The 12,982-nt window shown below is 50.3% G+C and overlaps 1 protein-coding gene across 3 annotated transcripts; it reads right to left on the bottom strand.

Moving 5' to 3' along the window:
* Positions 1 to 8,133: 8,133 nt before the first annotated feature.
* On the bottom strand, positions 8,134 to 12,691 carry KCNA2 (potassium voltage-gated channel subfamily A member 2). Of its 3 annotated transcripts, none has more exons than XM_084755390.1 (3): positions 12,653 to 12,691; positions 10,510 to 10,856; positions 8,134 to 10,046 (listed from the first exon to the last, which is right to left on the bottom strand). In XM_084755390.1, the coding sequence occupies exon 3, from the start codon at positions 9,881 to 9,883 to the stop codon at positions 8,384 to 8,386; it is 1,500 nt and encodes a 499-aa protein (XP_084611516.1). In that variant the 5' UTR covers positions 9,884 to 10,046; positions 10,510 to 10,856; positions 12,653 to 12,691; the 3' UTR covers positions 8,134 to 8,383. The 3 variants fall into 3 exon arrangements, with proteins under 3 accessions (XP_084611516.1, XP_084611515.1, XP_084611517.1); XM_084755389.1 differs by lacking the exon at positions 12,653 to 12,691 and adding an exon at positions 12,280 to 12,442; XM_084755391.1 differs by lacking the exon at positions 12,653 to 12,691 and adding an exon at positions 12,280 to 12,442 and having other exon boundaries at positions 10,510 to 10,776.
* Positions 12,692 to 12,982: the final 291 nt, after the last annotated feature.

The following is a 12,982-nucleotide window of genomic DNA, read 5'->3' as shown; positions in this document are numbered from 1 at the left end:
TTTCCAGCTTCCTGGAGCCCTTCAAATGAAGGAACCATCCAAGCACGACAACAAAAGGAAACTGGGTCGCTGGCTCCCACGTGAAGGAAGAACTGGGGCAAGCACAGAGCATGTTCAAACTCTCAGGAGCAGGGGCTCACCCTCACCAGAGCCACCCAGGCCTCTCCTCTTGCTTTTCTCTTCCAGTTCTTAGCCTTGAGCTTGGGTGGTCCCCTGTAGCCTCACCTGCCCGTACGTTCAGAAGTCAATCACATTAGCGACTAATAAGGACGTTGTCTGCTAGCAAAGCGAGGCCCTGAACAGTCTCTCCTCTACGCTTTTCCTTTGCTTTACCTGCAGCCTCGAGTGTTTATGCTGTCAGACAAACAAGGCAGCAGTGTCTAGGGAGTCATTTTTCAAGAAGCAGAGCTTGGAGGCCTCTCCCAAGGACCCAGGGACACAGCATGCAGTCCTCTGGGTAGCTACCTAAGGTCCTGTCCCCCAGCCACTTCTCTACTCCCCTTAATTATGCAGCTCCTGGAGCAGCTGTCCACATTATTACGTAACCACACCTGCCCTGTGCATCTGTCAGTAGAATGATGCAAGGGCCTCTCAGCGGCACACTCAGCTGGAACATGTCTGACTATTTTAGGAGTGTAGAGGGGCACGGGAAGTTAGATTCCGTTTCCATGCCGAGGCTCCTGCGGGATGGGAAGTGGCCGTATAGACAGGCGGTTTCGGCTGCAGCACTTAGCAGCTGGTCGGGCTAAGTCAAGGTTTAAGGGCTTCTTCCACTCTGGGATGATGGCTCACTTGACCAGATTGTCGAGCTTCTGGGAGCGCGAGGGGGAGATGACAGCCACACCTGTATCACCCCAACTGCTTCAGATACTAGAGGAATCCCTCCCACTCACTTCCAAGCAGAGTGCACACGTTCTAATGCAAGAGCTCAGGCTGAGAAAAGTGTTTCTCTGTGTGGTTAACACTGCCGGGCAAGGTAGAGAGCAGGGTACGTTTAGGCTCCTACCCAGCAGTCTCTTCAATGGTGTGTACAGCTCATCCCCAAAGAGACAAGTGGATTTTAGTTGCTCTAGGTCCTCTGCTCTTGCACTTACTCAGACTCAACTGCATGTGGTTTAGTTCCTCTCTCCAATGGTCACAAAGCCCCCCCCCCCCGCCCCTTTTTTTTCCTTCTTCAATGAGGATGTTTCAGAACTCACGAGATTCAAAACTAGGATTCTAACACCGACTAAGAGAAAGCCAAATAGACCAGCCCGTTGTGCCAGGTCTCTGAGCATCCCACTCCCCTAGAGCTACAGAGTCGGAGAGATAACTTTTCTAGTCTTTAGAGATGAGGTTACAGCCAACCAAGGCAGACAGAATAAAGGCTAAGAGAGCACCTGGCCCTGGGATCACGCTTCCCTTTGATCCTTGAGGCAGGCAGCCACCTGGCAGGGAAGGGAAAGAGGGACCCTGAGCCTGTTCTTTTATTTGAATAAATACCTTCTAGACAGGTTGTTAAAGAAAAAGAACAGAGCAGGAGAGGTGGAAACAATGCAAACAACAAACAAAAAAAGTCATGTTAAAATTCAAGTAAATGCAGCTGTTTCTTAGAATGTCAAATTGATCACACACTAGTGAAACTGAAGAGACTGGTCAATGTCTATTTGTTTAATTCTTGAAATAATGGCATACATATATACATATACTATACATATATACACACAGGTATATGTATATATGAAAAACTGCTAATAACTCAGGACCAATGAACTAAAACCTTGATTGACAAGAATTATGCTGTCTTTCTATACTTTTAGTAGGAAGAGGCAAGTAATAGCAACAGCATCATCTGATAAGCCATGATATACTCCTCAGCCCACTTCCAGATCTACTTTGCAGCCAGCATCATTCAGCCTGTCTTTTTGGTTGGCTTTGCCTCTGTTTCCATACACCAAGCACTGAGGTTTAGAAGGCTGACTCTGAGTCATGCAAAGTCTTCTGTCATCTCCAAATACTCTGCTTAACTAAGGCAAGATCTTGTATTAAGCTATTTAGGAAATACTACCTTCCAATCACAAAGGCCGAGCCACACACAAAGCATCCGGGACACTCCCCTCCCTGAGATTTCCCAAGGGTAGGTGATGCAAGGGTGTGGGGAGCAAAGTAGACTGAGAAGGCATGGGATGGGCTCCTAGGGTTGCCAGCCTTGCCTGAATACAGTCTGAATGTTAATAGTTCACCTCACAGATGTTCCAAGAAAGGGGCCACTTCCAAAACCCTGGGTGCTATGGGAACTCTGTGCATAGCTGCACCCTGTAGAGGGAGGTGGGGCTTATTTCACTAACAATGTCCCCTGACCACCCACACCTCTGTGCCTGTCCACCTCTACCCAAAGACTTGCTTTGCTCTGAAGCTCTGATGGAGTCTCTTTGGTTGAGCAAGTCAGCCTATTGTGAAGGAGAGTCAGAGGGCAATTCTCAAATCTGCCCAAGGAACTGATCCCAGGTGTATACCTGCGGGCTACATTCCCTCATCATATTTATTTCCCTGGAGAGGGCTGCAAAAGAATCAAGTCCTGGCTTTTAGTGCATGGGAAGGATCTTCTGTAATGGCCCAGGATGCTTTATTCTTATCTGTCAGTAAGCGCTCTCCTATAGGCTTCCATCACACTGGACAGACAGACACAAAGTCAACAAGGTGGGCTAGCACGAGGGCACTCAAATGCAAGGTTTCGATGCTTAGAAGGTTCCAGGGTGCTATTCAAGAACTGGTAGGAAGGGGAGGCAACGGGAGAGGAGTATAGAGACACGCATAACAGAGAGATGTACATACAAAAGAGACATTATGGCAAAAGAACGCCTTCTCATGGGCCTTCCTTGAGTGCACACGGCACTTCTGTGTATATTTTCATTCCGGAAGGAGGTCAGACCTCAGCAGATGGGAATCATGCATGTGAACACGTGGTTGAAGAAGACACACAACGACTGTGAACAGCTGTTCAGAGGTCAAGGGCGTTATCTGATGATCTATGTACTATCTATCACTTTTCAGTCCTGAGAGCAAGATTGTTTGAAAGAGCTATTGCTAAAGGAAACAGTCACTATTGCTTTTATTGCACATTTCCTCTTTTAGAAACGTTAGACACAAACTATGAGGGATGGAGCTGAGATCTCGGGGCGGGGGTGGGGGGTGGGAAGGGAGGCAGAAAGAAGGGCAGAGTAGACTACGTTAGCTGAGGACCATGTGAGGGTTCCCTGACCCCTCCTTCCTTGCTTCCTGCTCCGTGTGTGTGTGTGTGTGTGTGTGTGTGTGTGTGTGTGTGTGTGTGTGTGTGTATACAAGGGCCAAGTCTGAGGATACAGATGAAGGTCATGATAACTACCAAGACAGCTCTCAGCTCACACCTCCTGTTGGTAGTTAGTAATGCTGATGATTAAGGTCATGGGTTTGGACCTGGACAATGGATGCTTTATCAAGGCAAAAGGAACCTCCGTGATGTAACCTGGGGAATACCCTAGACACCAGAGCCCTCTTAGGCCTTACCCATCCCACCCCTCATATGCACATTGTGACAATAGGAGAAGGGAGATTCACAAGAGAGCTCTGGTGTCTTCCTCCCTTCTCCATGGATGCCAGGTGGTGCACTGTGCTCTCTTTATGGCCTTCGCATGTTGTTCGTACTTTTGATAGTTTTCTATGGGGAAGATGGGTTTCTACCTCCTTTCCATGACTGTGGCTGGCACTGAATTCCTGGCCTGAGGCTCTTCAGAAGTGCCGACTTTTCCCTTCAAGACTTGACTCTAAAACACCACTGAAGCCCCAGAAAGGTGCAGAGCCTTAGCTAAATTAAATTTGGGTTCCTGAATTAAATTTAATCCATCAATGAAACCCTGGCTCCTGATGAATTTACTCAGCAAGTCCACAGCTCTGTTGCTTTCTCTTCCTGACAACATCTCTTACGTGTCCTGGGCTCCAACTTTTAAAAAACTCTGAGGCCACAGAGGCATCTCATGAAACTAGGGTGAAAATTGACACCTTGCTTTGGAAACACAAGTCCCAGTGTGTTAAGTTTTGAACCACATGCCCATTCTTTCTTCTTGTTGCCTCCTCTATAGAGGCCTGATGGGAGGGTTAAGATTCTAGAACTGCAGGACTGGGGCCCACAAAGCTTCATCCAAGGCTGGGATGCAACTTCTAACTACCATTTTGGGTACTGCCTTTGCTAACACGTGTTCTGGGCCCAGCTGGTCCTATTATCAGGAAGAGAAGCCCCTGGGCCTCTTTGATGGTGGGTAGTCTTTCAAGGTGTTAAAATCTAGTGTTAACATAGAAGATAAAAAAATCAGGCCCTCTAAAAATTGTTAACTGCTCCTCTAGCCATAGGTTAACGTCCTTTGTTACACTTTGCTTCGGTAAATTGGTTTGCAACCTTGCCAAGGCACAACCATGGAATGGGAGCCCAGGCTTCCCTGGGAGCCCTGGTTGAGAAGTAGCGAGGGTGGGGGAGGGGGGGCAACATGCCTAGATTGAACACTCATAGATGAAGAATCAAGAGTTGACTTCAATGGACTCACTGTGCTCAAGAGTTGAGTGGAATGCCACGGGCAAGAAAAGGCGGTTGATTCTAAGAGCTAAGTCTATACAGAGAATTGATTTTCTGACCTGGCTCTAGACAACGAGGTGCTTTGGAAAGAAGAGCAATAAGATCTTTTAGCTCAGAGAATGTTGGGTCATTTCAACCTGATCCAGGGTCCAGAATCCTATAGTTTCTTGAGCCACCAGAGAGGATAGGGATAAATCTGGAGGTCTCAGATCTCAGAGGGGAGTTCGGGCTATTGGTGTGGATTTTCTTTGAAAGGAAAGGATAGCAAGGAAGCCCATGTTAGGCTGCTAACTCTCCTAGGCCATTTCACACATCCTGCACGCCAAGGGCCGTCAAGAAGAAGGTGAAAGGTATGAAGCCCAGAAGATTCCAGGGCTCAGCGTGGCAGCACATCTTTCCACTTGGAAGCTCAGGAGTTATGTGTCAGGGATGAGGCTGGACATCAAGGATGAGGCTCCTTGGGGAATACTGAGGGATATTGATATGGGCAAGGAAAAGCAATTAAATCGGATCCCTTGTCTTCACCCATCAATTTTTAGATGTAGAGGCAGAGGCATGGTTAGTGATAATCCAGGGTCTATATTTTGTGTGTATTCTTGGTATGGGTGCTGTTTTGTTTTGTTTTGTTTTGTTTTGTTTTTGTGTGCCTAGCAAAACTCTGTGCTTTCTGTATGTAAGCTGAACTTGTGTGCAGAAACAATGAGGAAGCATCACTTGTGTGTTTTGAATGTATATCTATTGTCTCCCAGATGGATTTTGTATATTTTGCATCTGAGTTGCATGCTGTGTATTAGTACATGGGGTAAATACATGTCTTGAAGATTTTCATTCTATTTTGGTGAGCACAATGTATGTTTGGGCAGTATATGTATGTTGTTTCTATCTTTTATGTATATGTCTTTTATATTATTTTGACCTGTGTGTGTTTTGCACGTATGCTTCATATTTTATATTTGTATGTGACAATGATGTATCATTTATTCTATGATGCATGCTCATGCTCATGCATGAGTGTGGACATTTATTTCATGGTTCCCAGGCCAAGGGTTTTCTGAATAGATAACTTCCTCTGACCGAGACCTTGTGTTTGGGTTGCTTCAACCTTCTATCCTCCAAAGCATGTCCCTCCCACCCCATGTCACGAAATTCAGCACCACCTCCCACAAAGGAGAAGAAGAGAAGTACAGAGGCTTTGTGCCTGGCGTGGGATGCCCTGCAGTCACCTGGGGATATGAGTGACCCAGTAACTAATGAGCAAGCACCCTGGGCTAGCACCCTGAGCTGGATCCCCCTTCCCCCAAGACAATTATAGGTACCAACTAGTGAACAGTGAGGTCTGGGCTGGAATCAATACTGAACAGCCTGATTATGATTCATTGTTTGGGGGCAATTTAAGTCACTGTGTCAAAGGCAAAGAAACCCAGCACGAGGAAGCAAAAAACTGTCCCCTACAACTCTTCCTAGGGCCAACACATTCTCCACTTTGAGGCTGTACAGTGCTCATTCATTCTTCACCTGTTCTTGGGGTGAGGGTAACTCTGTACCCATCCTTTCTTTGGCTCTTTTTTAAAGGGCAGCTCTTATTACCAGTGTGCTAGGGAGAGAGTCTGAGTTTAGCAAAGTGATACTTTGGGCCATATAGGGAATCCATCCTTTGGTTCTGGAATTCAGAAACTCCCACCAATAGGAGGCTTCCTTTAAGTCTAGAACAGAGCAGCAGAATCTGGTCCCAGGGAGTTTTACTCCTTGGTTTCAAAGCAGAGGATCCAGCCTATGGACGGGTTCATGAAAAAGAATGGATGCAGAGCTGAGTGACAGAGACGCAAGTGGAGGAGAGGCTAATAATGGAGATGACGGATGGGATGGATTGTAGGGAGGAGGCCTGGGCAGGCCTGGCCCAGGACAGCGGGAGCCCGTGAGGGCTGTAGGGCCCTTGTGCACTCAGTAAGACAAGCTTCAGCCGCAGGAAGCTGAAGCTGCAGCACATGGAGGGCAGGGGGACAATTCTAATGTCTAGGAATCCACGAGCACTGGAGTGTGTCTGAGGCAACAACAGCAAACCCAGGCCTAGTGGGTTTACCGTACCCGTTGGGCTTCTTATACAACCAACCCATCAAGTGATGGATTTGCTCCTGAATCTGAACTCCAGAGAATGAATATATATGTGTGTGTGTGTGTGTATAGTGTACACATACACACACTTGTGGATGTATATATATATATTTTCTAGTGCACATAGTCAAACACATGCATAAATTGCCCTGTGTCAAAATATTGCATAAGCGTATACAATATTCAAATGCAATTTTTCTATAGCTTGCTAGAGGAACACATGAGAGAGAGAGGAGAGGAGAGAGAGAGAGAGAAGGAGAGAGAGAGAGAGAGAGAAGGAGAGAGAGAGAGAGAGAAGGAGAGAGAGAAGGAGAGAGAGAGAGAGAGAGAGAGAAGGAGAGAGAGAGAGAGAAGGAGAGAGAGAGAGAGAAGGAGAGAGAGAGAGAGAGAGCTGATATATATATATTTATATACATTGAACCCACAGACCTGCCTGTCCTCAGGACCAATTCCCTGGTAAGCTGTGTAGTCATGCCCATGACTAGATTATTTCCTAAGGTTCAGTCATGTGAGTGTTTAGACTCTGACTTTTCTGCTCACTCTCCCGGTGTGACAGGCTCTGTGCTCCCATTGAAAGACCAGAGATGGGTGGGCTGGGATGGCCAGCCAGAAGTTTTGGTTCTTCATTTCAAATAGTCTATTTATTTTGCCCTGACGGAGGGCTGTTGCCTTCTGATGGGAAAAAAAAAAACACCCGAGTTCAATACCATCCCAAGGCTATTAATACTCTAAGTAGGAATACTTATAGGCTACTAGGAAAAATAGGTTTATCTCCTGTGTTTTAAATATTGAGATTCATGCAGTGAACACCCATGCAGCTCTATTGCATGTATACTCCACTGCAGTGTCAGTGGAGCTGGGCCACACCACCAAGAAAGCAGATGTCTGCAAATTCCAGAGTAAAAGAAGGGATCAAACGCGTTCTGTGACCCCAAAGCTTGCAAAATGGTATCTGAAGCTGTGAAGTCCCTGAATTAGGCAGCTTCTCCCCTTAGGCCTAAGGGGACAGATGTGAAACTTGACAACTCATATTTGGTCATATTAACCGTCCCTCCCCCACCCCCCTGGGCTTCCCTCACATCGACGCTGCAGAGCAAATGCAGAATGCAGCATTTTCTGTTACGAAACATAAGCCTCCAGAGCATCTAGGTGGCAACTGCAATTCACAAACCCCAGCCTGTGACACAGAAAGTAATTCCAACACACAGGGTCGTGTGTTCTTCTCAGTGCAAAAATGGGAATGACCTTTGGACTAGTCACCAGAACTTTCAAACTAAGCCATGATGGTGTTCCTCTGTGAAGGGGCAGGTGGGCTGGTAGGGTGGAGTGGGGAGAACACACCCCTCAGGTGTGTTTGCGTTTAGCCAGGAAGGACGGATGGGTTTGGTATGATGGATTGTGTGTGGGCTATGAGGTGGGCCACATCGTGCCTTTCTGAGATGCTGGCTCCATGGGTGACTCTCATCTTTGGAAACCTGTTAAGTTGGCGGTGACGATTTCATGAAAGCCATGGTAAGTATTCTGTGTTCTAAATCGAAAATCAAAAGATCAAAAGTCACTTGCACGACTATTGCTTTCCATGCAGAACCAGATGCACACTGTAGAACACTGACTACAATGCAGGCTATTATGCAACATCTGCATTAGTTAGTCCTGTTAAGCTGTGAGTACATTAATAGGTTTCAGTCAGACATCAGTTAACATTTTGGTAATATTCACATAGTTTGTGTTAGCCAAGGTACAGTTGGCTGTTTTTAAGTTCTCCTCCCTAAAGTCCTCATTGCTGTTGTTTACTCCCTCCTGTATCTCCATGTAATCAGACTTACTTATGGTTGAGGCACTTCTACTTTTCTTTAGGTCAGGGGAGGACGGGATCTTTGGACAGCTTGTCACTTGCAAGTACTGGGCCTGCTCCTCCCCCTCTGTCTCCCGGTGGTAGAAGTAGTTGAAATTAGACACTATGACAGGTACTGGTAAGGCAATGGTTAACACACCTGCAATCGCACACAGAGAGCCCACTATCTTTCCCCCAATGGTAGTTGGAACCATGTCTCCATAGCCTACAGTTGTCATGGAGACGACTGCCCACCAGAAAGCATCCGGGATGCTGGGGAACTGGGACTCTCGCTCATCGGCTTCTGCAAAATAGACAGCACTAGAGAAGAGGATGACCCCAATGAAGAGGAAGAATATCAGGAGGCCCAATTCCCTCATGCTGGCTTTGAGGGTCTGACCTAGAATCTGCAGACCTTTGGAGTGTCTGGACAACTTGAAAATCCTAAAGACTCTTACCAACCGGATGACACGGAGAATGGCCAGTGACATGGCCTGCTGGCCTTGCTGGGCGTCCTCTGGCTTCTCGGCTAACTCTGTCCCCAGGGTGATAAAGTAAGGGATGATGGCCACGATGTCAATGATGTTCATGATGTTGGTGAAGAAGCCAGCTTTGCTGGGGCAGGCGAAGAATCTCACCAGAAACTCAAAGGAGAACCAGATGATGCAGAGAGTCTCTACGATGAAGAAAGGGTCAGTGAAGGAGGTGGATTGCTGGTACCCGATGGTGCTGTTGGAGTAGGTGTGGAAGGTCACCCCACCACCGTGCATGTCCTCATTCTCATCCCGGAAGATGGGCAAGGTTTCCAGACAGAAGCTGACAATCGAGATCAGAATGACCATGACAGACACAATGGCTATAATCCTGGCTGGTCCTGAGCTCTCAGGGTATTCAAAGAGAAGCCACACCTGTCTCTGAAACTCATTTTCGGGCAGAGGACGCTCTTCTTCCTTGATGTAGCCTTCATCCTCCCGGAACATCTCCATCGCTTCTTCTCCTAGCTCATAAAACCGGATTTCTTCGGAGAATATATCTAAGGGCACATTCACAGGTCGCCTCAACCTGCCTCCGGACTGGTAGTAGTACAAAATGGCATCAAAGCTAGGGCGGTTGCGATCAAAAAAGTACTCGTTGCGGAGGGGGTCGAAGTACCTCATCCGTTTCTTGGGGTCCCCTAAGAGGGTCTCTGGGAACTGGGCTAAGGTCTTTAGCTGAGTCTCGAACCGCAGGCCTGAGATGTTGATCACCACCCTTTCACAGCACTCGTGGTCTGCCTCTGGGTCATAGGTATCCTGTGGGTGCCCCGGGAGGGCAGCAGCCTCATCCACCGGGTCTCCGGTAGCCACAGTCATAATTGGGGCTGAGAAGCGTACTTTCCTCTATGCCTTCCAGCTGCCTGCAGCAGGGAGCTCAGGGTGCTGGTAACTGGGGCCCAGGAAACCCAGAAGCATCAGTCTGTGCTCCTGCAGGAGAGCTCCAGAGTGCTCTGAGAGTTGGAGACACAGCCTCGCTTGGCTGAAAGACAGAGGCAGGTAAGGGCATGAGACCCCCCCCCCCCCCGCAGGCATTGGCAACTTGACATCAGCTGTACTTGATATGCCCTACCCCCATCTCTCAGCCAAGAGTTCAGAAACATGACCATACCATCACCCCTGCCACCGAAGCGACTTTTACCTTGTCACTTGTCTAGAGAGCCATAAGGTTCAGGGAACAAACAACCTTTCAAGGGAGCTAAATGGCCTGCACTGGGAGGCAAGTGGCTAAGACAGGCTCCTGTGTACCACACACACCTTGGGACACAGCTCTATGGGAGGAGGCAAGAAGGGAGGCCTCTGCCAGGCACTTTTGCTAATGTTTTGGCAATACCTGCCCACAGGAGGTACTCATGGTGGGGGCGTTTGGAGCCGCAGCCTTTGTCACTGATACCACCCCCAGTGACTCTGTAGGCCTGTTGTTAATAAGTGCTTGATTGGTTTACCTGGCCCGGCAGGAGCCTGAGGTTCCCCCTTCGTTGAAGAGCAGATGGAATTGCCACAGGAATCCTAGATACACAAATAGGCGGCTCTCAACTCCCTGTCACATCTTCTCACTTGAGCTGGAAATAATGGTGAGTCATTCTGAGCAGGAGGGCAGGCTCCAGGTCCTGGAGGTGTTGCTCTGGGGCTGGGACAGGGCTCAAGGGACAGTGAGATGCTTGATCAGGGGCCACGCACGACTTGAGAATGATGGAACTTGGGTCTGAAGCCTTTGGAAGGAAGGAGGTAAGAGGCACAGTTCAGCAAAAGCTAGAGTCCTCCTGGCTGTCCTCAGGAGGCGTGACGTTGCCTGGAAAACACAGCAGTAAGGTGGAACCAGGGCATTCAGGCAGCTGGGACCAAGACTTAGAAGGGCTCTGACAGACCTCCCCCCCCACTTCCCCTCACTGCAAGTGGCAAGCCCTCATGCCTACTTTCCATGGTGCTAGTGACTGAGAACCGCCCTGGAGCCTCCTAGCCTCTCCTGGGTAAGCCTTCCTTCCTATCAGCTTGAAGCACTTTCTCCCTAGTCCTCAGCTGGCACCAGGAGGGACCCAGCTTCCCCATCCTGGTGTCAGAGCACATATCTCCCAAGGGGAGGGTTTTCTTCTCTGACCTTAGCCATGTCCTAGTGAAGAAGCGATCCTTCCTTCCCAATACACACTCCTTCCCTGCTAGAGAGGCCCTGCAAGCGGCGAGAAAGCTGCATAGCTGAGGTCCCTGAACTTAACTCTTCCTTCCGGATCCCCCGGCTTTGGGCCTTGCTCTGGGTTGGGTGGCATTTGAGCTGGGCAGGCACTTGGCCACTGTTTTCTTCCCAAGAGAAAATCCCTCACATCTCGCCAGGGAAGCACAGAACAAACGCACAAGCTGTCTGCTAGGCGGATTGGTTTCGCGGAGTGGGGGGAGCCTAGAGGAAGCTGGCTTCCGGGCTGCCACCCCCCCCCCCCCCGCCGACCCAATCCCTCCCACCCTAGGGCCCGGTGAGGGGTCTGGGCCCTCTCTGATTGCCCTAGGTTTCAGCTGGGATTCCGCCGGGCGCGCTCCCGCCGGAATCCGCGCGGCTGACCGGAGTCTGCAGCCGCCCGCCGGCTTGAGTGTGCCACCTTAACCCGTTCCTGCGCAGTGCGGTGGGCTCCGGTTGCGGGCCCGAGGACAGCCTGGCAGGTGCCCGCGAGGTCCAGCTGATGGACCACCGAGGCTCCGTCTCCATCTGAAGGTAGAGGAGCCTAAACTCTGAGGGTGCAGAGCAGGCTTCACCAGGCAGCTGCCCCAGATTTAGCTTCCTTTTAGGCAGCCCACCACCCCGGCCAAGTGGAAACACAGTGACTGCAGAAAAGCCTATTTTACTCCGTTGCCAAAAGGCGAATGCAACGAAGAGGACCCAAGTGACTCGGGTCCTACCCACCCACTATTTACCAGACATGGCTATGCAGTCAGTGAGCTGCACTTCCCATCACCCGCCAGCTCCAATCTGCGCCCTCCACCCTATGTCACGCACAGACCACAGGGTCCCCAGCCCATTCCTTGCACTCTTCTGCATAGGGACAGGTCTCCCTCTTAAGCAGTCCCCCCACCCCCGCAGCCAGTGAGGGCCCATAACCCCCAGGCCAACACCAGGGGTCGGCACCAGCTAGCCCGCCCAGACTACGGTGGTGCCAGGCAGCCCCTCTGGGCGCTGCAGCCCGGCAGGGATGGCAGCACGCGCAACCGAATGCCGGACACTGATTTACCCTTGCAGATGGGTACCCGAGCCTCCATGTTCCTGGGTGACAGCCAGCGCCGGCAGAATCCCGGCAGCGGGCGGTGGCGGTGGTGGCTGCAGGGTGCGGGCGGCCAGCCGGGGAGCCGACTCTGCAGTCCCGCGGGCGGCGCGTACGGAGCGCCCGGCCGCCGCCCGCAGCCGCACCGCGCCGCACCGCGCCACGCAGCGCCGCACCTGGCCCCGCAGCGAACTCAGAATTAAAGGGGCCGGCCGGGGCCAGAGCTAGTGAGGTGCGTCGCTCGCCACCGCCACCGAGCTGGCCACCGGGTTAGACCCCCGTCCCGCCGACCCCTACTACAAAGAAAACACCCCACTTCTTTGCCAGAACCTAGTTTACCAACCAAAACTCCGTGCAGAGCTCAGCTGGGTGTTGCCTGGGTCGGGAGAGGTGGTGAGGGCCGAAGTTGAGGAGCGTTTGAGAGGTTCTTGCTAACATAATGAAGTAGGCAAGATGAACCGATCAATACTAACTATCCCGGGCCCGAGGCGGGATCCAGTCCCGCGGGAGATGTGTTGCTATTATTACGATATTGCCAGACAGGCTCTGCAGACCCCAGGCCCCCCTCTGACTTTCTGCTTTTGTGTCCTCTCCTGTAGCCTTGAGCCCCACCTCACTCTTACCCAGCACAAATTTGGCCTCTCTGGACAAAGTAGCAGGTGAGGGTCTGGCT

This window comes from Acomys minous (assembly GCF_964271855.1).
Source record: "Acomys minous genome assembly, chromosome: 14".
Classification (NCBI taxonomy): domain Eukaryota; kingdom Metazoa; phylum Chordata; class Mammalia; order Rodentia; family Muridae; genus Acomys; species Acomys minous.
This window is presented reverse-complemented; position numbering and strand designations above follow the sequence as displayed.

What these genes read in the sequence shown, in the direction of transcription:
- KCNA2 (XM_084755390.1), bottom strand. Translation starts at nt 9,883, where the DNA reads ATGACTGTGGCTACCGGAGACCCGGTGGATGAGGCTGCTGCCCTCCCG.